The sequence below is a fragment of the Coregonus clupeaformis genome, chromosome 26 (assembly GCF_020615455.1).
Source record: "Coregonus clupeaformis isolate EN_2021a chromosome 26, ASM2061545v1, whole genome shotgun sequence".
Classification (NCBI taxonomy): Eukaryota; Metazoa; Chordata; class Actinopteri; order Salmoniformes; family Salmonidae; genus Coregonus; species Coregonus clupeaformis.
Window position 1 is genome coordinate 24,985,171 of NC_059217.1, and position 14,994 is coordinate 25,000,164.

At 45.1% G+C, this 14,994-nt stretch overlaps 1 protein-coding gene across 1 annotated transcript in view; it reads right to left on the reverse strand.

Annotated features, from left to right (window-relative positions):
* Window positions 1-14,994, reverse strand: part of LOC121540238 (voltage-dependent R-type calcium channel subunit alpha-1E-like) — a 130,734-nt gene that overhangs the window by 20,217 nt on the left and 95,523 nt on the right. Inside the window, 13 exon segments of the mRNA XM_045207621.1 lie at window positions 501-512; window positions 2,307-2,413; window positions 2,853-2,943; window positions 3,704-3,768; window positions 3,981-4,110; window positions 4,491-4,602; window positions 7,992-8,230; window positions 8,448-9,194; window positions 11,856-11,947; window positions 12,059-12,126; window positions 12,227-12,344; window positions 12,538-12,607; window positions 13,079-13,210. Of these exon segments, the coding sequence (XP_045063556.1) occupies window positions 501-512; window positions 2,307-2,413; window positions 2,853-2,943; window positions 3,704-3,768; window positions 3,981-4,110; window positions 4,491-4,602; window positions 7,992-8,230; window positions 8,448-9,194; window positions 11,856-11,947; window positions 12,059-12,126; window positions 12,227-12,344; window positions 12,538-12,607; window positions 13,079-13,210 (1,983 nt within the window).

Genomic DNA, 14,994 nt, shown 5'->3' on the forward strand with positions numbered 1-14,994 from the left:
GTGACATCAATAAGGGATCATACCTTTCACCTGGATTCACCTGGTCAGTCTATGTCATGGAAAGAGCAGGTGTTCCTAATGTTTTGTACACTCAGTGTATATAAACAGGTATGTTTCTTTCTAAATCATGTCCAAACAATTGAATTGGCCACAGGTGGACTCCACTAAAGTTGTAGTGACATCTCAAGGATGATCAAAGGAAATTGGATGCACCTGAGCTCAATTTGGAGTGTCCTAGCAAAGGGGTGTGAACACTTTTGTAAATGAGATATTTTTCTATTTCATTTTCAATACATTTTCACTTTGTCCTTATGGGATATTGTGTGTAGATGGGTGAGAGAAAAAAAAGCAATTTTGAATTCAGGCTGTAACACAACAAAATGTGGAATAAGTCAAGGGGTATGAATACTTTCTGAAGGCACTGTATGTAATGAACTATAGAGGACACATAGGTTCCTGTTGAAGAGAACAGAAAGAAAGGAAGTGAAGAAAGTGTTTACCCCAGCACATTCCTGGCAGTCCCACAGCAACACAATCCACAGGAGCAGAGGACGACAGAGAGAAAAACATGGATACTGAACATGTACAGTGGGGAAAAAAAGTATTTAGTCAGCCACCAATTGTGCAAGTTCTCCCACTTAAAAAGATGAGAGAGGCCTGTAATTTTCATCATAGGTACACGTCAACTATGACAGACAAAATGATAATTTTTTTTCCAGAAAATCACATTGTAGGATTTTTAATGAATTTATTTGCAAATTATGGTGGAAAATAAGTATTTGGTCAATAACAAAAGTTTCTCAATACTTTGTTATATACCCTTTGTTGGCAATGACACAGGTCAAACATTTTCTGTAAGTCTTCACAAGGTTTTCACACACTGTTGCTGGTATTTTGGCCCATTCCTCCATGCAGATCTCCTCTAGAGCAGTGATGTTTTGGGGCTGTCGCTGGGCAACACGGACTTTCAACTCCCTCCAAAGATTTTCTATGGGGTTGAGATCTGGAGACTGGCTAGGCCACTCCAGGACCTTGAAATGCTTCTTACGAAGCCACTCCTTCGTTGCCCGGGCGGTGTGTTTGGGATCATTGTCATGCTGAAAGACCCAGCCACGTTTCATCTTCAATGCCCTTGCTGATGGAAGGAGGTTTTCACTCAAAATCTCACGATACATGGCCCCATTCATTCTTTCCTTTACACGGATCAGTCGTCCTGGTCCCTTTGCAGAAAAACAGCCCCAAAGCATGATGTTTCCACCCCCATGCTTCACAGTAGGTATGGTGTTCTTTGGATGCAACTCAGCATTCTTTGTCCTCCAAACACGACGAGTTGAGTTTTTACCAAAAATTTATATTTTGGTTTCATCTGACCATATGACATTCTCCCAATCCTCTTCTGGATCATCCAAATGCACTCTAGCAAACTTCAGACGGGCCTGGACATGTACTGGCTTAAGCAGGGCGACACGTCTGGCACTGCAGGATTTGAGTCCCTGGCGGCGTAGTGTGTTACTGATGGTAGGCTTTGTTACTTTGGTCCCAGCTCTCTGCAGGTCATTCACTAGGTCCCCCCGTGTGGTTCTGGGATTTTTGCTCACCGTTCTTGTGATCATTTTGACCCCACAGGGTGAGATCTTGCGTGGAGCCCTAGATCGAGGGAGAATATCAGTGGTCTTGTATGTCTTCCATTTCCTAATAATTGCTCCCACAGTTGATTTCTTCAAACCAAGCTGCTTACCTATTGCAGATTCAGTCTTCCCAGCCTGGTGCAGGTCTACAATTTTGTTTCTGGTGTCCTTTGACAGCTCTTTGGTCTTGGCCATAGTGGAGTTTGGAGTGTGACTGTTTGAGGTTGTGGACAGGTGTCTTTTATACTGATAACAAGTTCAAACAGGTGCCATTAATACAGGTAACGAGTGGAGGACAGAGGAGCCTCTTAAAGAAGAAGTTACAGGTCTGTGAGAGCCAGAAATCTTGCTTGTTTGTAGGAGAACAAATACTTATTTTCCACCATAATTTGCAAATAAATACATAAAAAATCCTACAATGTGATTTTCTGGAATTTTTTATCTCTCAATTTGTCTGTCATAGTTGACGTGTACCTATGATGAAAATTACAGGCCTCTCTCATCTTTTTAAGTGGGAGAACTTGCACAATTGGTGGCTGACTAAATACTTTCCCCACTGTATATCTCAGGGTGGAAGTAACATGTATATCACAAAACGGAGTGAAAAACAGTGCTATGCTACACTGGTACTGTACACTACCCAGGAAGTTATAACCTATGCAAGGTCACATGACTCACGTGAGGGCGAAGGCCACCAGAGCTCCGACCACCACGATAAAGTCCAGGATGTTCCACAGGTCCCGGAAATAGGAGCCGTCATGGAGAATCAAGCCCTGGTCTATCATCTGACAAATAGACATCTTGTTAAATTATTTGAAAACAGAACTCTGCTAAATATTTGCATTTGCCTCACTGTTAATTAGCTAAATACTATACATTCTGTCTATCCGACATAACATTTTCTTGGGACTAACAGTTTATGCCAAACATGTGCATGTACCTTCTGCCCAATCCAACTGAATCTGCTACAGTATGTCATTTAGCAGACGCTCTTATCCAGAGCCACTTACAGTTAGTGAGTGCATCATTTATTTATTTTTTCATACTGGACCCCCGTGGGAATCGAACCCACAACCCTGGCGTTGCAAGCGCCATGCTCTACCAACTGAGCTACAGGGGGCTATGCCCTATGTCATGCCAATATGTTTGGTAATGTTTTAATACAGGATCCTTGCTGATTGAATAAAGAATACTGTATTTGTGTTCTATTAGGTCATAACTTACCTTCATTATCATTTCAAAGGTAAAGACACCTGTGAACACGTAGTCAAAGTAACGCAAAACCTGTGGGGTAAAAAGTAGACAAATATATGAACTCATTAATTACAAAACTGGACTCCAGGGTTTGATGAAGAACATTTCATTCCTTGCCATCAGCATCAGCTCATATATTAGAGGAGAACAAAGAGCACTTAAGATCAGAGAGAGACTGAGAGCTTTTGTTTAATGTGTTGCATCTGTTCTTCACCGCTGAACTGGGGACATATTTCTCTTTTAGGAAACCAACTTCTCTCTTTAATGGTCACATTGATTAAGTTGAACCTAGGGCAAGTCTATCTCTATTTCAGACATTGTAAGATGATGCTTTCAAGTGGAGCCCTTCTCCGCTGATGGATATGTGCTTTGATTAGCTTCTTAGCGTGTCACAAGGCCCATTGCATTCACTTCTCAATTTGCTTCAACCACCAACATCCAGAGAAGCCCCCCCATCAAGTCACCATGGGAGACCTTCACAAAGCAATTAACGTAATGCTTTCTTTCAGTCTTCCAGCTGCTCAGCTAGTACAGGGCCTGATATAAGACCCCAGGAACACATTCCCAATTATTTGTTTTTACTAGAAGGAACTTCTGTAACAAAGTACAAAACAATGGCATCAACAATAGGAATGCTGCATAATTCCAGATTGTACTAGATCGACACTGTTTGTGCTATCTGTCTAATTTGTTGTTGTATGAAGAGCCTAAACCAGAGGCGGGGGTAGGGAGTGTGATGTGATGATTCTACACCCCTCAACACCCTCCTCTCCTCTATCTGGCTCCTCCGTGTGAGCAGAGAGGGACAACTCTAATATTACTGTCCCTCTGTGAGATCAGCGATACCTGTCGGAGACAGCATCAGGCACAGACGCAGGCACAATCCCTGTCACGAGCGTGCATTTGCACTCACGTTATGCTGTGAGAAGATAGTACAGCAGAGGAAAACAAAGCCAAACAAAAGCAATCACACACCAAAGACAATGGCCTAGCCACCATTGTGGAGAAGGACAGTTAGAATAATGAGGTTCAAGGTCAGAGAGGAAAACAGCCATCTGTTGAGTCCATGTAAAGCCCAGTGACCAGACTGGCTCTCACTTTGTTCCAGTCGGAGGTGGCTGACACGGGGTCCTCTGCAGCCAGGGCGATACTGCTGGCAGCGATTACCAGCAGGATGCACATCTCAAAGTAACGCAGGTTCACCACATAGTGACAGGCCCGGCGGATTCTAGAGAGGGAACAGAGGACACAACCGCTCTGATTGAGAAACAGAGAGACAGTTGTCAGAGCAGGACTGAAACAGGTGTTTTGTTTCTATATCTCTATCATGCCTGTGTTTGATGGTGAGAATGATGGTATTAAGATGATGGTAAGGATGATGGTGAGGATGATGGTATTAAGATGATGGTAAGGATGATGGTAATAAGATGATGGTAAGGATGATGGTGAGGATGATGGTATTAAGATGATGGTAAGGATGATGGTGAGAATGATGGTATTAAGATGATGGTAAGGATGATGGTGAGAATGATGGTATTAAGATGATGGTAAGGATGATGGTGATGATGATGTAATAGGAGGAGCAGAGAGGAGCAGAGGGAGACTTACGGGTTGCCAGGTTTGAAGATGAACATGCTGTCAGGTGTGACAGTATTGACTGGGCTGGCCACCTCCTCCTCGTCCTTCTCAGGCTTGGATGCCTCCACGTCTTTACTGTTGCCTGGAAGAGGTGGAGAGTGTGGGTGTGCTGCTCTGATTGTGGTACCATTCTGTGATATCAGGGGTACAGTGCATTCGGAAAGTATTCAGACCCCTTGACTTCTTCCACATTTTGTTACATTAAAGCCTTATTCTAAAATGGTTTAAATAAAACAAATTCCTCATCAATCTACACACAATACTCCATAATGACAAAGCAAAAACAGGTTTTTAGAAATGTTTGCAAATGTACTAAAAATAAAAAACAGAAATACCTTATTTACATAAGTATTCAGACACTTTGCTATGAGACTCGAAATAGAGCTCAGGTGCATCCTGTTTCCATTGATCATCCTTGAGATGTTTCTACAACTTGATTGGAGTCCACCTGTGGTACATTCAATTGATTGGACATTATTGGACATGATCTGGAAAGGTCCCACAGTTGACAGTGCATGTCAGAGCAAAAACCAAGCCAGGAATTGTCCGTAGAGCTCCGAGACAGGATTGTGTCGGGGTACAGATCTGGGGAAGGGTACCAAAACATTTCCGCAGCATTGAAGGTCCCAAAGAACACAGTGACCTCCATCATTTTTAAATGGAAGAAGTTTGGAACCACCAAGACTCTTCCTAGAGCTGGCCACCCAGCCAAACTGAACAATTGGGGGAGAAGGGCCTTAGTCATGGAGGTGACCAAGAACCCGATGGTCATTCTGACAGAGCTCCAGAGTTCCTCTGTGGAGATGGGAGAACCTTCCAGAAGGACAACCATCTCTGCAGCACTCCACAAATCAGAATTTATGCTAGAGTGGCCAGACAGAAGCCACTCCTCAGTAAAAGGGACATGACAGCCCGCTTGGAGTTTGCCAAAAGGCACCTAAAGGACTCTCAGACCATGAGAAACAAGATTCTCTGGTCTGATGAAACTAAGATTGAACTCTTTGGCCTGAATGCCAAGTGTCACGTCTGGAGGAAACCTGGCACCATCCCTACGGTGAAGCATGGTGGTGGCAACATCATGCTGTGGGGATATTTTTCAGCGGCAGGGACTGGGAGACTAGTCAGGATCAAGGGAAAGATGAACGGAGCTAAGTACAGAGAGATCCTTGATGAAAACCTACTCCAGAGCGCTCAGGACCTCAGACTGGGGCGAAGGTTTACCTTCTAACAGGACAATGACCCTAAGCACACAGCCAAGACAATACAGGAGTGGCTTTGGGACAAGTCTCTGAATGTCCTTGAGTGGCCCTTCCAGAGCCCAGACTTGAACCCAATAGAACATCTCTGGAGAGACCTGAAAATAGCTGTGCAGCGACGCTCCCCATCCAACCTGACAGAACTTGAGAGGATCTGCAGAAAAGAATGGGAGAAACTCCCCAAATATAGGTGTGCCAAGCTTGCAGCATCATACCCAAGAAGACTTGAGGCTGTAATCGCTGCCAAAGGTGCTTCAACAAAGTACTGAGTAAAGGGTCTGAATACTTATGTAAATGTGATATTTCATTTTTTCATTTTTTATAAATTTGAAAACCTTTCTAAAAACCTGTGTTTGCTTTGTCATTGTGGGGTATTGTGTGTACAGTGAGAGAAAACAGTATTTGATCCCCTGCTGATTTTGTATGTTTGCCTACTGACAAAGACATGATCAGTCTATAATTTTAATGGTAGGTTTATTTGAACAGTGAGAGACAGAATAACAACAAAAAAATCCAGAAAAACGCATGTCAAAAATGTTATAAATTGATTTGCATTTTAATGAGGGAAATAAGTATTTGACCCCTCTGCAAAACATGACCTAGTACTTGGTGGCAAAACCCTTGTTGGCAATCAAAGAGGTCAGAAGTTTCTTGTAGTTGGCCACCAGGTTTGCACACATCTCAGGAGGGATTTTGTCCCACTCCTCTTTGCAGATCTTCTCTAAGTCATTAAGGTTTCGAGGCTGACGTTTGGCAACTCGAACCTTGAGCTCCCTCCACAGATTTTCTATGGGATTAAGGTCTGGAGACTGGCTAGGCCACTCCAGGACCTTAATGTGCTTCTTCTTGAGCCTCTCCTTTGTTGCCTTGGCCGTGTGTTTTGGGTCATTGTCATGCTGGAATACCCATCCACGACCCATTTTCAATGCTCTGGCTGAGGGAAGGAGGTTCTCACCCAAGATTTGACAGTACATGGCCCCGTCCATCGTCCCTTTGATGCAGTGAAGTTGTCCTGTCCCAATAGCAGAAAAACACCCCCAAAGCATAATGTTTCCACCTCCATGTTTGACGGTGGGGATGGTGTTCTTGGGGTCATAGACAGCATTCCTCCTCCTCCAAACACGGCGAGTTGAGTTGATGCCAAAGAGCTCGATTTTGGTCTTATCTGAACACAACACTTTCACCCAGTTCTCCTCTGAATCATTCAGATGTTCATTGGCAAACTTCAGACGGGCCTGTATATGTGCTTTCTTGAGCAGGGGGACCTTGCGGGCGCGGCAGGATTTCAGTCCTTCACGGCGTAGTGTGTTACCAATTGTTTTCTTGGTGACTATGGTCCCAGCTGCCTTGAGATCATTGACAAGATCCTCCCGTGTAGTTCTGGGCTGATTCCTCACCGTTCTCATGATCATTGCAACTCCACGAGGTGAGGACTTGCATGGAGCCCCAGGCCGAAGTAGATTGACAGTTATTTTGTGTTTCTTCCATTTGCGAATAATTGCACCAACTGTTGTCACCTTCTCACCAAGCTGTTTGGCGATGGTCTTGTAGCCCATTCCAGCCTTGTGTAGGTCTACAATCTTGTCCCTGACATCCTTGGAGAGCTCTTTGGTCTTGGCCATGGTGGAGAGTTTGGAATCTGATTGATTGATTGCTTCTGTGGACAGGTGTCTTTTATACAGGTTACAGACTGAGATTAGGAGCACTCCCTTTAAGAGTGTGCTCCTAATCTCAGCTCGTTACCTGTATAAAAGACACTTGGGAGCCAGAAATCTTTCTGATTGAGAGGGGGTCAAATACTTATTTCCCTCATTAAAATGCAAATCAATTCATAACATTTTTGACATGCGTTTTTCTGGATTTTTTTGTTGTTATTTTGTCTCTCACTGTTCAAATAAACCTTCCATTAAAATTATAGACTGATCATTTCTTTGTCAGTGGGCAAACGTACAAAATCAGCACAGGATCAAATACTTTTTTTCCCTCACTGTAGATTGATTAGGAAAAAAACAATTTAAGCAATTTTAGAATAAGGCTGTAATGTAACAAAATGTGGAAAAGGTCAAGGGGTCTGAATACTTTCAGAATGCACTGTATCTCCAACCCCCCAAGGCTTTCATACACCTCTCAGCAGAACTATTTTGAATGTGATTAGAGTACACTGAATGTACATAATAATTATGTGATAGAATAAGGACACCCTTGATGATTTTACCTGTGATGGGGGTGAGCTCTAGTGACAACTGAACATCGGTCACCTCGATGGCGATACTGGAGCTCAGAGGGGACTGATTCAGAGTGGTGGCGTTGCTATCGGTCTCACTGTCTCCTGTGGGTCCCTCTGGTAGCTCCAGTACTGCAGCCTGAGATGGCTGCAGGGTGGGTGGTTCTGACTGTGGACCCTCCTCCCTGTTCTGCAGCTCAGGACCCCCAGTCTGGTCAGGGTCCCCCTGTCTGTTGAGGAGCAGAGGGACAAGGGACAACATCTAGGCTCTGAGTCTGGATTCACTGGGGATTTGTATTAATGGCACCCTGAAGTCTGATACATTGAAAATAGGAGAATATTGACTATTAACACTTTACAAACAAAGTCTACAGAATACTATACAAACAGTCTACTATGTATTGAACTAACAGAACTAGCTGTATATCAGTGTGAGCTTTTCCTCACCTGTGTTCAGCCTCCCTGGTCTCAGAAGGCTGGCTGGTTTCTCCCTCGTTACCGTCTTTCCTCACCTCCTCCACTGGGTCCTCTGGGGTCTTCCTCTCCATGCTGACACAGCGACTGCTGCCCTCCGACTGGGGCGAGTCCAGACCTCTGGCCCCAGCCTGAGCCTCACGGTGCCCTGTGCCCTGTGGCCTCCTGAGCCTCATGCCTGCCATGTCAGTGGTCAGTGTGTCACTAGCAGGAGGGCGGAACTTACGCACCGCTCTCTGCCTTCTCTCCCGATTCAACCTGGGGCTCCAGCGGCCATTGAGGCCTTGGTGGCAGTGGTTGGGGATGCCAAGCTTGCCCTCGGGGCATGGCTCAGATTCTGTAGGCTCCGGTATGAACACAGCTGTGGACGTGGGGGGGTCAGGCAGGGGCGTGTCAGTGGGTATGGGTGGCTCTGCTAAAGGGCTGGATAAGGGGGGCTCAGGAACACCCATGGACAAGGCTGGTTCCTCTAGGGGCATGTCCATGGGCTTGGGGGGCTCAGCTGTGAAGGCTGTAGGGTCAGCTGTGGGATCAGCCAGCTTCAGGCTGCCTGTGGGTGTGCCTGTGGCTTTGAGGTGGTGGGGGCAGCCAGGGGGCGCTTCCTGCTCATCACTGGGGCTGCTGAAGAGGATCTCTCGGCTGGACATCTGCCGGTGCCTGCGCAGTTGACTGGTTCTCTGCTCCCACACAGACATGGTCATCCGTCTACTCCTCTCCCTCCTGGACATGAAAGAGTTAGAGGAATTCAGTGGCGGGCAGGGGGGCCCCTCGGCGAGGCTCTCAGCCTTCTCCAGAGAGTAGGCAGGCCGGCTCCTGTGTATTGCTCTTTTCCTGTACAGGTAGGGTCTCCTCCTCCTGCTGGGAGAGAGGACAACAACACTGTCAGGATGAGCAGTAAGGGAGATAGCAACACAGTACTTGTCTATAACAGTGATATACACTGAATGCTGTAAGCGCTACTTTTCATTTGAAATCAATTCCAAAATGTGTTCGAATTGCTTTTGAATTTATTCTACTTGCTTGTGTACAAATGTTTGTGAAATATACACTTATAAATAAAACATTTGTACAAAACCAGTGAGCAGTTGGAACACATTCGAGAAAAGGCAATCCAGTCTGATTTTCAAAGCTTGGTAAATAAGATCCAGAATTCTAATTAAGCATTTATAAGGGAAAACAATTTACTGGATCAATGAAGATGTTATGTGGTAAATTAAGCAAAATGTAACTAGGAAGTTGTAATAACTACAGTATAAGGAAAGTGGGAGATGTAGAAACCAGTGGAACTGATATAAAATGCAGAGCCAAATACTGTAAGATTCTGGAAGTAAAACAAGGAATGTAATAAAATGAGAACAGAACATTTACCCAGTTAAGAAAATCAGGCAGTTTGTTTTGAAATTGAAATGAACAGACAGTGTTAATACTTACTCGTACTTGTACTCTTGTGTGGTCCGTGTTATCAATAAGCGATTGGTTGAAAACAAGACATTAGTGCTTTTGTGAGCAGAGACAAAACAGACCCTGAGACACAGTCCAAAACGCAAGACTCTACAGAGGCCATTGTCAATTTGAGTGGACCAATATCAGTCTATAAATCTACTGTTTTTCTGTATAGACAAAATAATTATTCTCTGTATTACCAGGTAGTATAATCCTTATTTATAATTATTCAAACAAATGAATAATGCCTAAATGTTTTGGTGTGTGCCTCCAGGAAGGCAAAGCGCCACATGACAAACAGGATGGTAGCAGTATTAGAACAGTAAGAACAACATCAACATCAACAGGTGCAACATATAACATATTCAGGAAGTTTGAAATGTTAAAGACATTCAGAGATACAGTATGGCACAGGAATAAAACACAGAAATGGACTTCATTGGCACAAACATAGCAGAGACATATTGTTTAGGCAAAGCAACCAATATCAGTTTGCATTTTGTGTGCAGATTTCCTCCCCAATGTTGTGCCAGGGTCACATTGGTCATGCTGGTCAGAGAGAGACATGCACCCTCCGCTCCCCAAAGGTCTACGGTATCAGAAGTCACAGACAAGCTGCAACCCTATTCACTTAGTCAATAACATCATCATCATGCTCTGAAGGTCAGTTGTGTAAGAGCCCCCGGAAGGAAGACGGGTCACAGCATTTCACCCCAAACATCACAGACATGATGCAATGCAACCAAAATTCTGACTGTTTTCCAAACACAGACACTGGGAAACTCTATGCTATTTAAATCTCATCGATGTGATTCGACAAGTGCCTGACCCTGAATATGTCAGATGGTTTATACTAAGGTATCCTGCAAAAATCACAGATCCATCCGTATGCCTCAACCTGGATAAATCTAGATGAACATTATGTTTGTTAATTCTGCATAAGAAATGAATAGAACTGGTTAAATTTGTAGCATCCAAAGCTCTACTAACATCTACTCCTGCTGTACCAACGTAATGCCAAGGAGAACTAATGCTGCACAGCATGAGACCAACATTTTTAATCATGTAACATTTAAAAATGCCTTTTTCCGCTCATGTGGTTTGAATGCCCATGCAATATGCTGTTCATTTCCAACATGCACACTCTCTCTCTCTATGCTACACCATGCGCATGTACATGCATTTCCACCAGACAGACTGGGAGTCCTGTAAGCTCGGTGAGGCAGACCATCCATATAGGAAATCAATATTGTGAGCTTTGATTAAATAACATTACTTTATGACTCGTCTCTTGTAACCCAAATGGCATGTCCAGATGTATGTAACCCATACCCTTCCTGATACTTGGTAATTCTTCTAAAAACATAATGGTTACAAAAAAATCAGTCTTGTGAAAATGAAGGAGCCTAAGTACTGCAGTAAATTTCTCTCATGGGAATGATACAATAATTTGGATGCCAGTAATGCTGTCTCTATGACGACGGTATAGGCTCATCCCTGCAGATACTAGGAAGCCTGCTGGTAGCCATGGTGATACGAACGTCATTATGAAGGGCTCTATGACTGTCTGGGGTCCATAATACAGCTCCACGTACAGTAGCCTGTACCTAGATAAAACAAACTAAATCAACTATAATGTACCAGTAACACAAACTATAATCGAATCTAGCTCAAACCTCGGGCTCTAATGCATTGCAAGACAAATTTCCCTGTCCATTTGCAAAAACCTAATTCCAAGGCATAGCACTACGTAAGAAAATTGCCCATAGTGAAACTTTCTCAGCCTCAATCCCTCCCGTCCTTCAATGTTGGCTGTGCTGCAGCAGCAGCCCCTGGTGAGACTACACAGTGTTAGTACTGTTAGTTAGCAGTCTGTTAGAGTCCTGAGGGAGACAGAGAGGAAGGGGAACAGGCAGCAGGGGTAACCACACAACTTACTCTGATGACATCAGGGAAGACATGGCCCCTACTTCCTTTGCTTTCTGGAGCGCATGTTTCTGATTGAAAGCAGCTTCTTCGTCCTCTTCATCCTAGATATAAGATTGCATAGAGCATAATTAAAAAAAATCACAGATGCTGTTGAGAGCAGCTATCATCTTCAGTTATGAGAAGACTAGTACATTCTTGAAAGGAGATTTCACCTTGGTTAGTTCCTGGGCATTGGCCAGATTGTCCACAGCGATGGCCAAGAAAACATTCAACAGCGTGTCTGGTCACAGTCATGTCAAGGACCTTAATCTACAGAATCCACACATCAGACATCTCACATCTACAGTCCGGAAAGTTATTTTCTGTCTGAGAAAGGATACAGTTACCAAAGAGTGTGAGCACAATGAAGTATATGGAGGACCACATTCCTGACTTCACTCCTCCCTGGGAGCGGATCCCATTGTACATCACCTCATTCCAGTCTTCTCCTGTCAGGATCTAGATAAGGCATACCACACACCCCAGCATTCAGACAGGAGATATATGTAGATAATCTGTAGGTTCATGACAATCCAAGGTGCAATGTAAGATTTCCACATGCAAAGCTTTGATTCCTGTCAATCGTACGGATCGCTTCCTAAATCAAAAACACAATACTTTACTCAATCAAAACAATTGAGTTGGGCCAGACCTGAAATACAGTCATAATGGCTGCAGGAAAAGTATCAAAGTTTGTAGGAGTGTAGTCTTCAAAGATGAACCTGCATTGAAAAAGGAAGACAGAGAGGACATCGAGTTGAGCCAGGATTTTAAATTATTTTTTCTTCCCAGAGAGAGAAAACTTTTCTGGATAATAGAAGTGGGATTTTTTCCAAGGTCTGTTTTCTTTTCTCTATTCCAGTGGCCAGGCAATATCCGTCTCTATGCACTGCATTCATTGAAGTGACAGTTTCCCAGAAACAGTCCTTTACCCGTAGGAACATAGCTGCACAACAGCTAAGACTAGATGTGTGACAGAATCTGCTAGGGCAAGACTGAGCCCTGTCAGGGTGTTTCGAAATGTGCAACAGTGGATGAAAATTAGTATGACGGCATGATGACACAAACCAAACAATCAGTTGTAATACATCCACTTTGATTACATCGACTGCCAGTATCCATCATAGGTTGCGATTAGACTTGACCTGATAGACATGCAATGGTAGTTTGTCCTTGTCTCTACGGTACAGTACCTGCCACCAAAGAGCTGCATGCCCAGCAGAGCAAAGACCAGGATGAAGAGGAAGAGGAGGAAAATGAGGCTGATGATGGACTTCATAGAATTCATCAGGGATACCACCAGGTTCCTCAGTGACGCCCAGTACCTGTCAATCACAAACAACCAGAGGCGGGATTAGTACCATTTGAATTCAGCCAAAATAAGAGACAATCAATTAATTAAAAATGTATCCATTTTGTTATTGTGAGGGTTTCAATTGATTTGTCGGCAGCCTTGCAATGAACATATCTTATCCCTAGCAGGAGGCTACCAACATCACACTGACGTAACACCCAGCAACCTCATAATCTAGGACATTGATACTTAAGGGCCAGTGCTTGTGTCACGGATTCTGCCGAGGCTGCCCCTCCTCCTTGCTCGGGCAGGTTTCGCCGTTCGTCGTCACCGGAGTACTAGCTGCTGCCGATCTATGTTCTATGTTTCTATGTTCTACCTGTTGTGTCAGATTGTTTCACACCTGTTGCCCATCTTGTGATTACTCCGCCCCTATTTAACCCTGTGGCTCCCATTGTGTTCTGTGCGTGTTTGTTGTTTGTTCTCGGATGTCGTTGGTGAGCGGGTTTATTCCTCCCTGCGTGGAGGCTTCTTGTTTCTTTACGTGATTTAGTAAAGATACGTTTTTTCCTTGAGTTCTGTGTCCTGCGCCTGACTTCAGTCTACCGTATACACTGACACCGTGACAGAAACACGCACCTCTATGGAGTCAGCAGGAACGACTGGATCTACCGAGACGATGGAGGAACGAGTCCAACGTCAAGGGACGATACTCCAGAATCTCTGTGCTACGATGGAACAAGTGTTCCAGATGATGGAGCGAATTGAGAGAGGTGGTATCCCTTCACCATGTCCAACCACGCCACCACCTGCTACACTGGCTACCACTTCGCCACCTGGGTCCAGGGGAATTCGGCTCTCGCTCCCGAGGGCATATGACGGTACACCTGCCGGGTGCCAGGGATTTCTCCTCCAGGTAGAGCTCTACCTGGCCACCATTCACCCTGCGCTCTCGGGATACGAGAGCGTGTCCGCCCTCATCTCCTGTCTATCGGGGAAGGCGCTTGAGTGGGCAAACGCAGAGTGGGGAAATATAGACTCGAGAACTGTCCACTACGAGGATTTCACCCGCCGCTTCCGGGCGGTATTCGATCATCCACCTGAGGGGAGAGCGGCGGGAGAACGTCTGGTCCACCTACGACAGGAGATGAGGAGCGCGCAGGATTTTGCTCTGGAGTTTAAGACTTTAGCAGCCAGCGCGGGATGGAATGAGCGGGCCCTTATCGACCACTATCGTTGCAGCTTAGGGGAGGACGTCCGTCGGGAACTGGCCTGCAGGGACACCAATTTCAACCTGGACCAACTGGTGGACATGTCCATCAGGTTGGATAACCTGTTGGCAGCCCGCGGACGTTCTGATGGGGGTCTGTCCATTCCATCCCCCAGCACCTCCGAGCATACCCCCATGGAGCTCGGAGGTGCTGCAGGTAGGGAGACTGGGAGAGAGACTGTCCCCTGCACCAAGTGTGGCCGCAGAGGACACACTGCTGGTCGGTGCAGGGGAGGGTTCTCAGGAGGTCGAGGCAGCAGGCAGAGCACTGGTCGACCGTCTCAGGTGAGTAGGCACCCGACTAACCCAGAGTTCCCTGTTGCTAATATGTGTATCGACATTATGTTTCCAGAATTTTCTCCCCATTTCCAGCATAAGGTGCTAGTAGATTCAGGCGCGGCTGGGAATTTTATTGATCGCCAGTATGCACGTAGCCTAGGGATTCCCACAGTGTCTGTTGATAAACCTTTCCCTGTTCACGCATTAGATAGTCGCCCGTTAGGGTCGGGCATAATCAGGGAGGTCACCGCTCCACTGCTAATGAT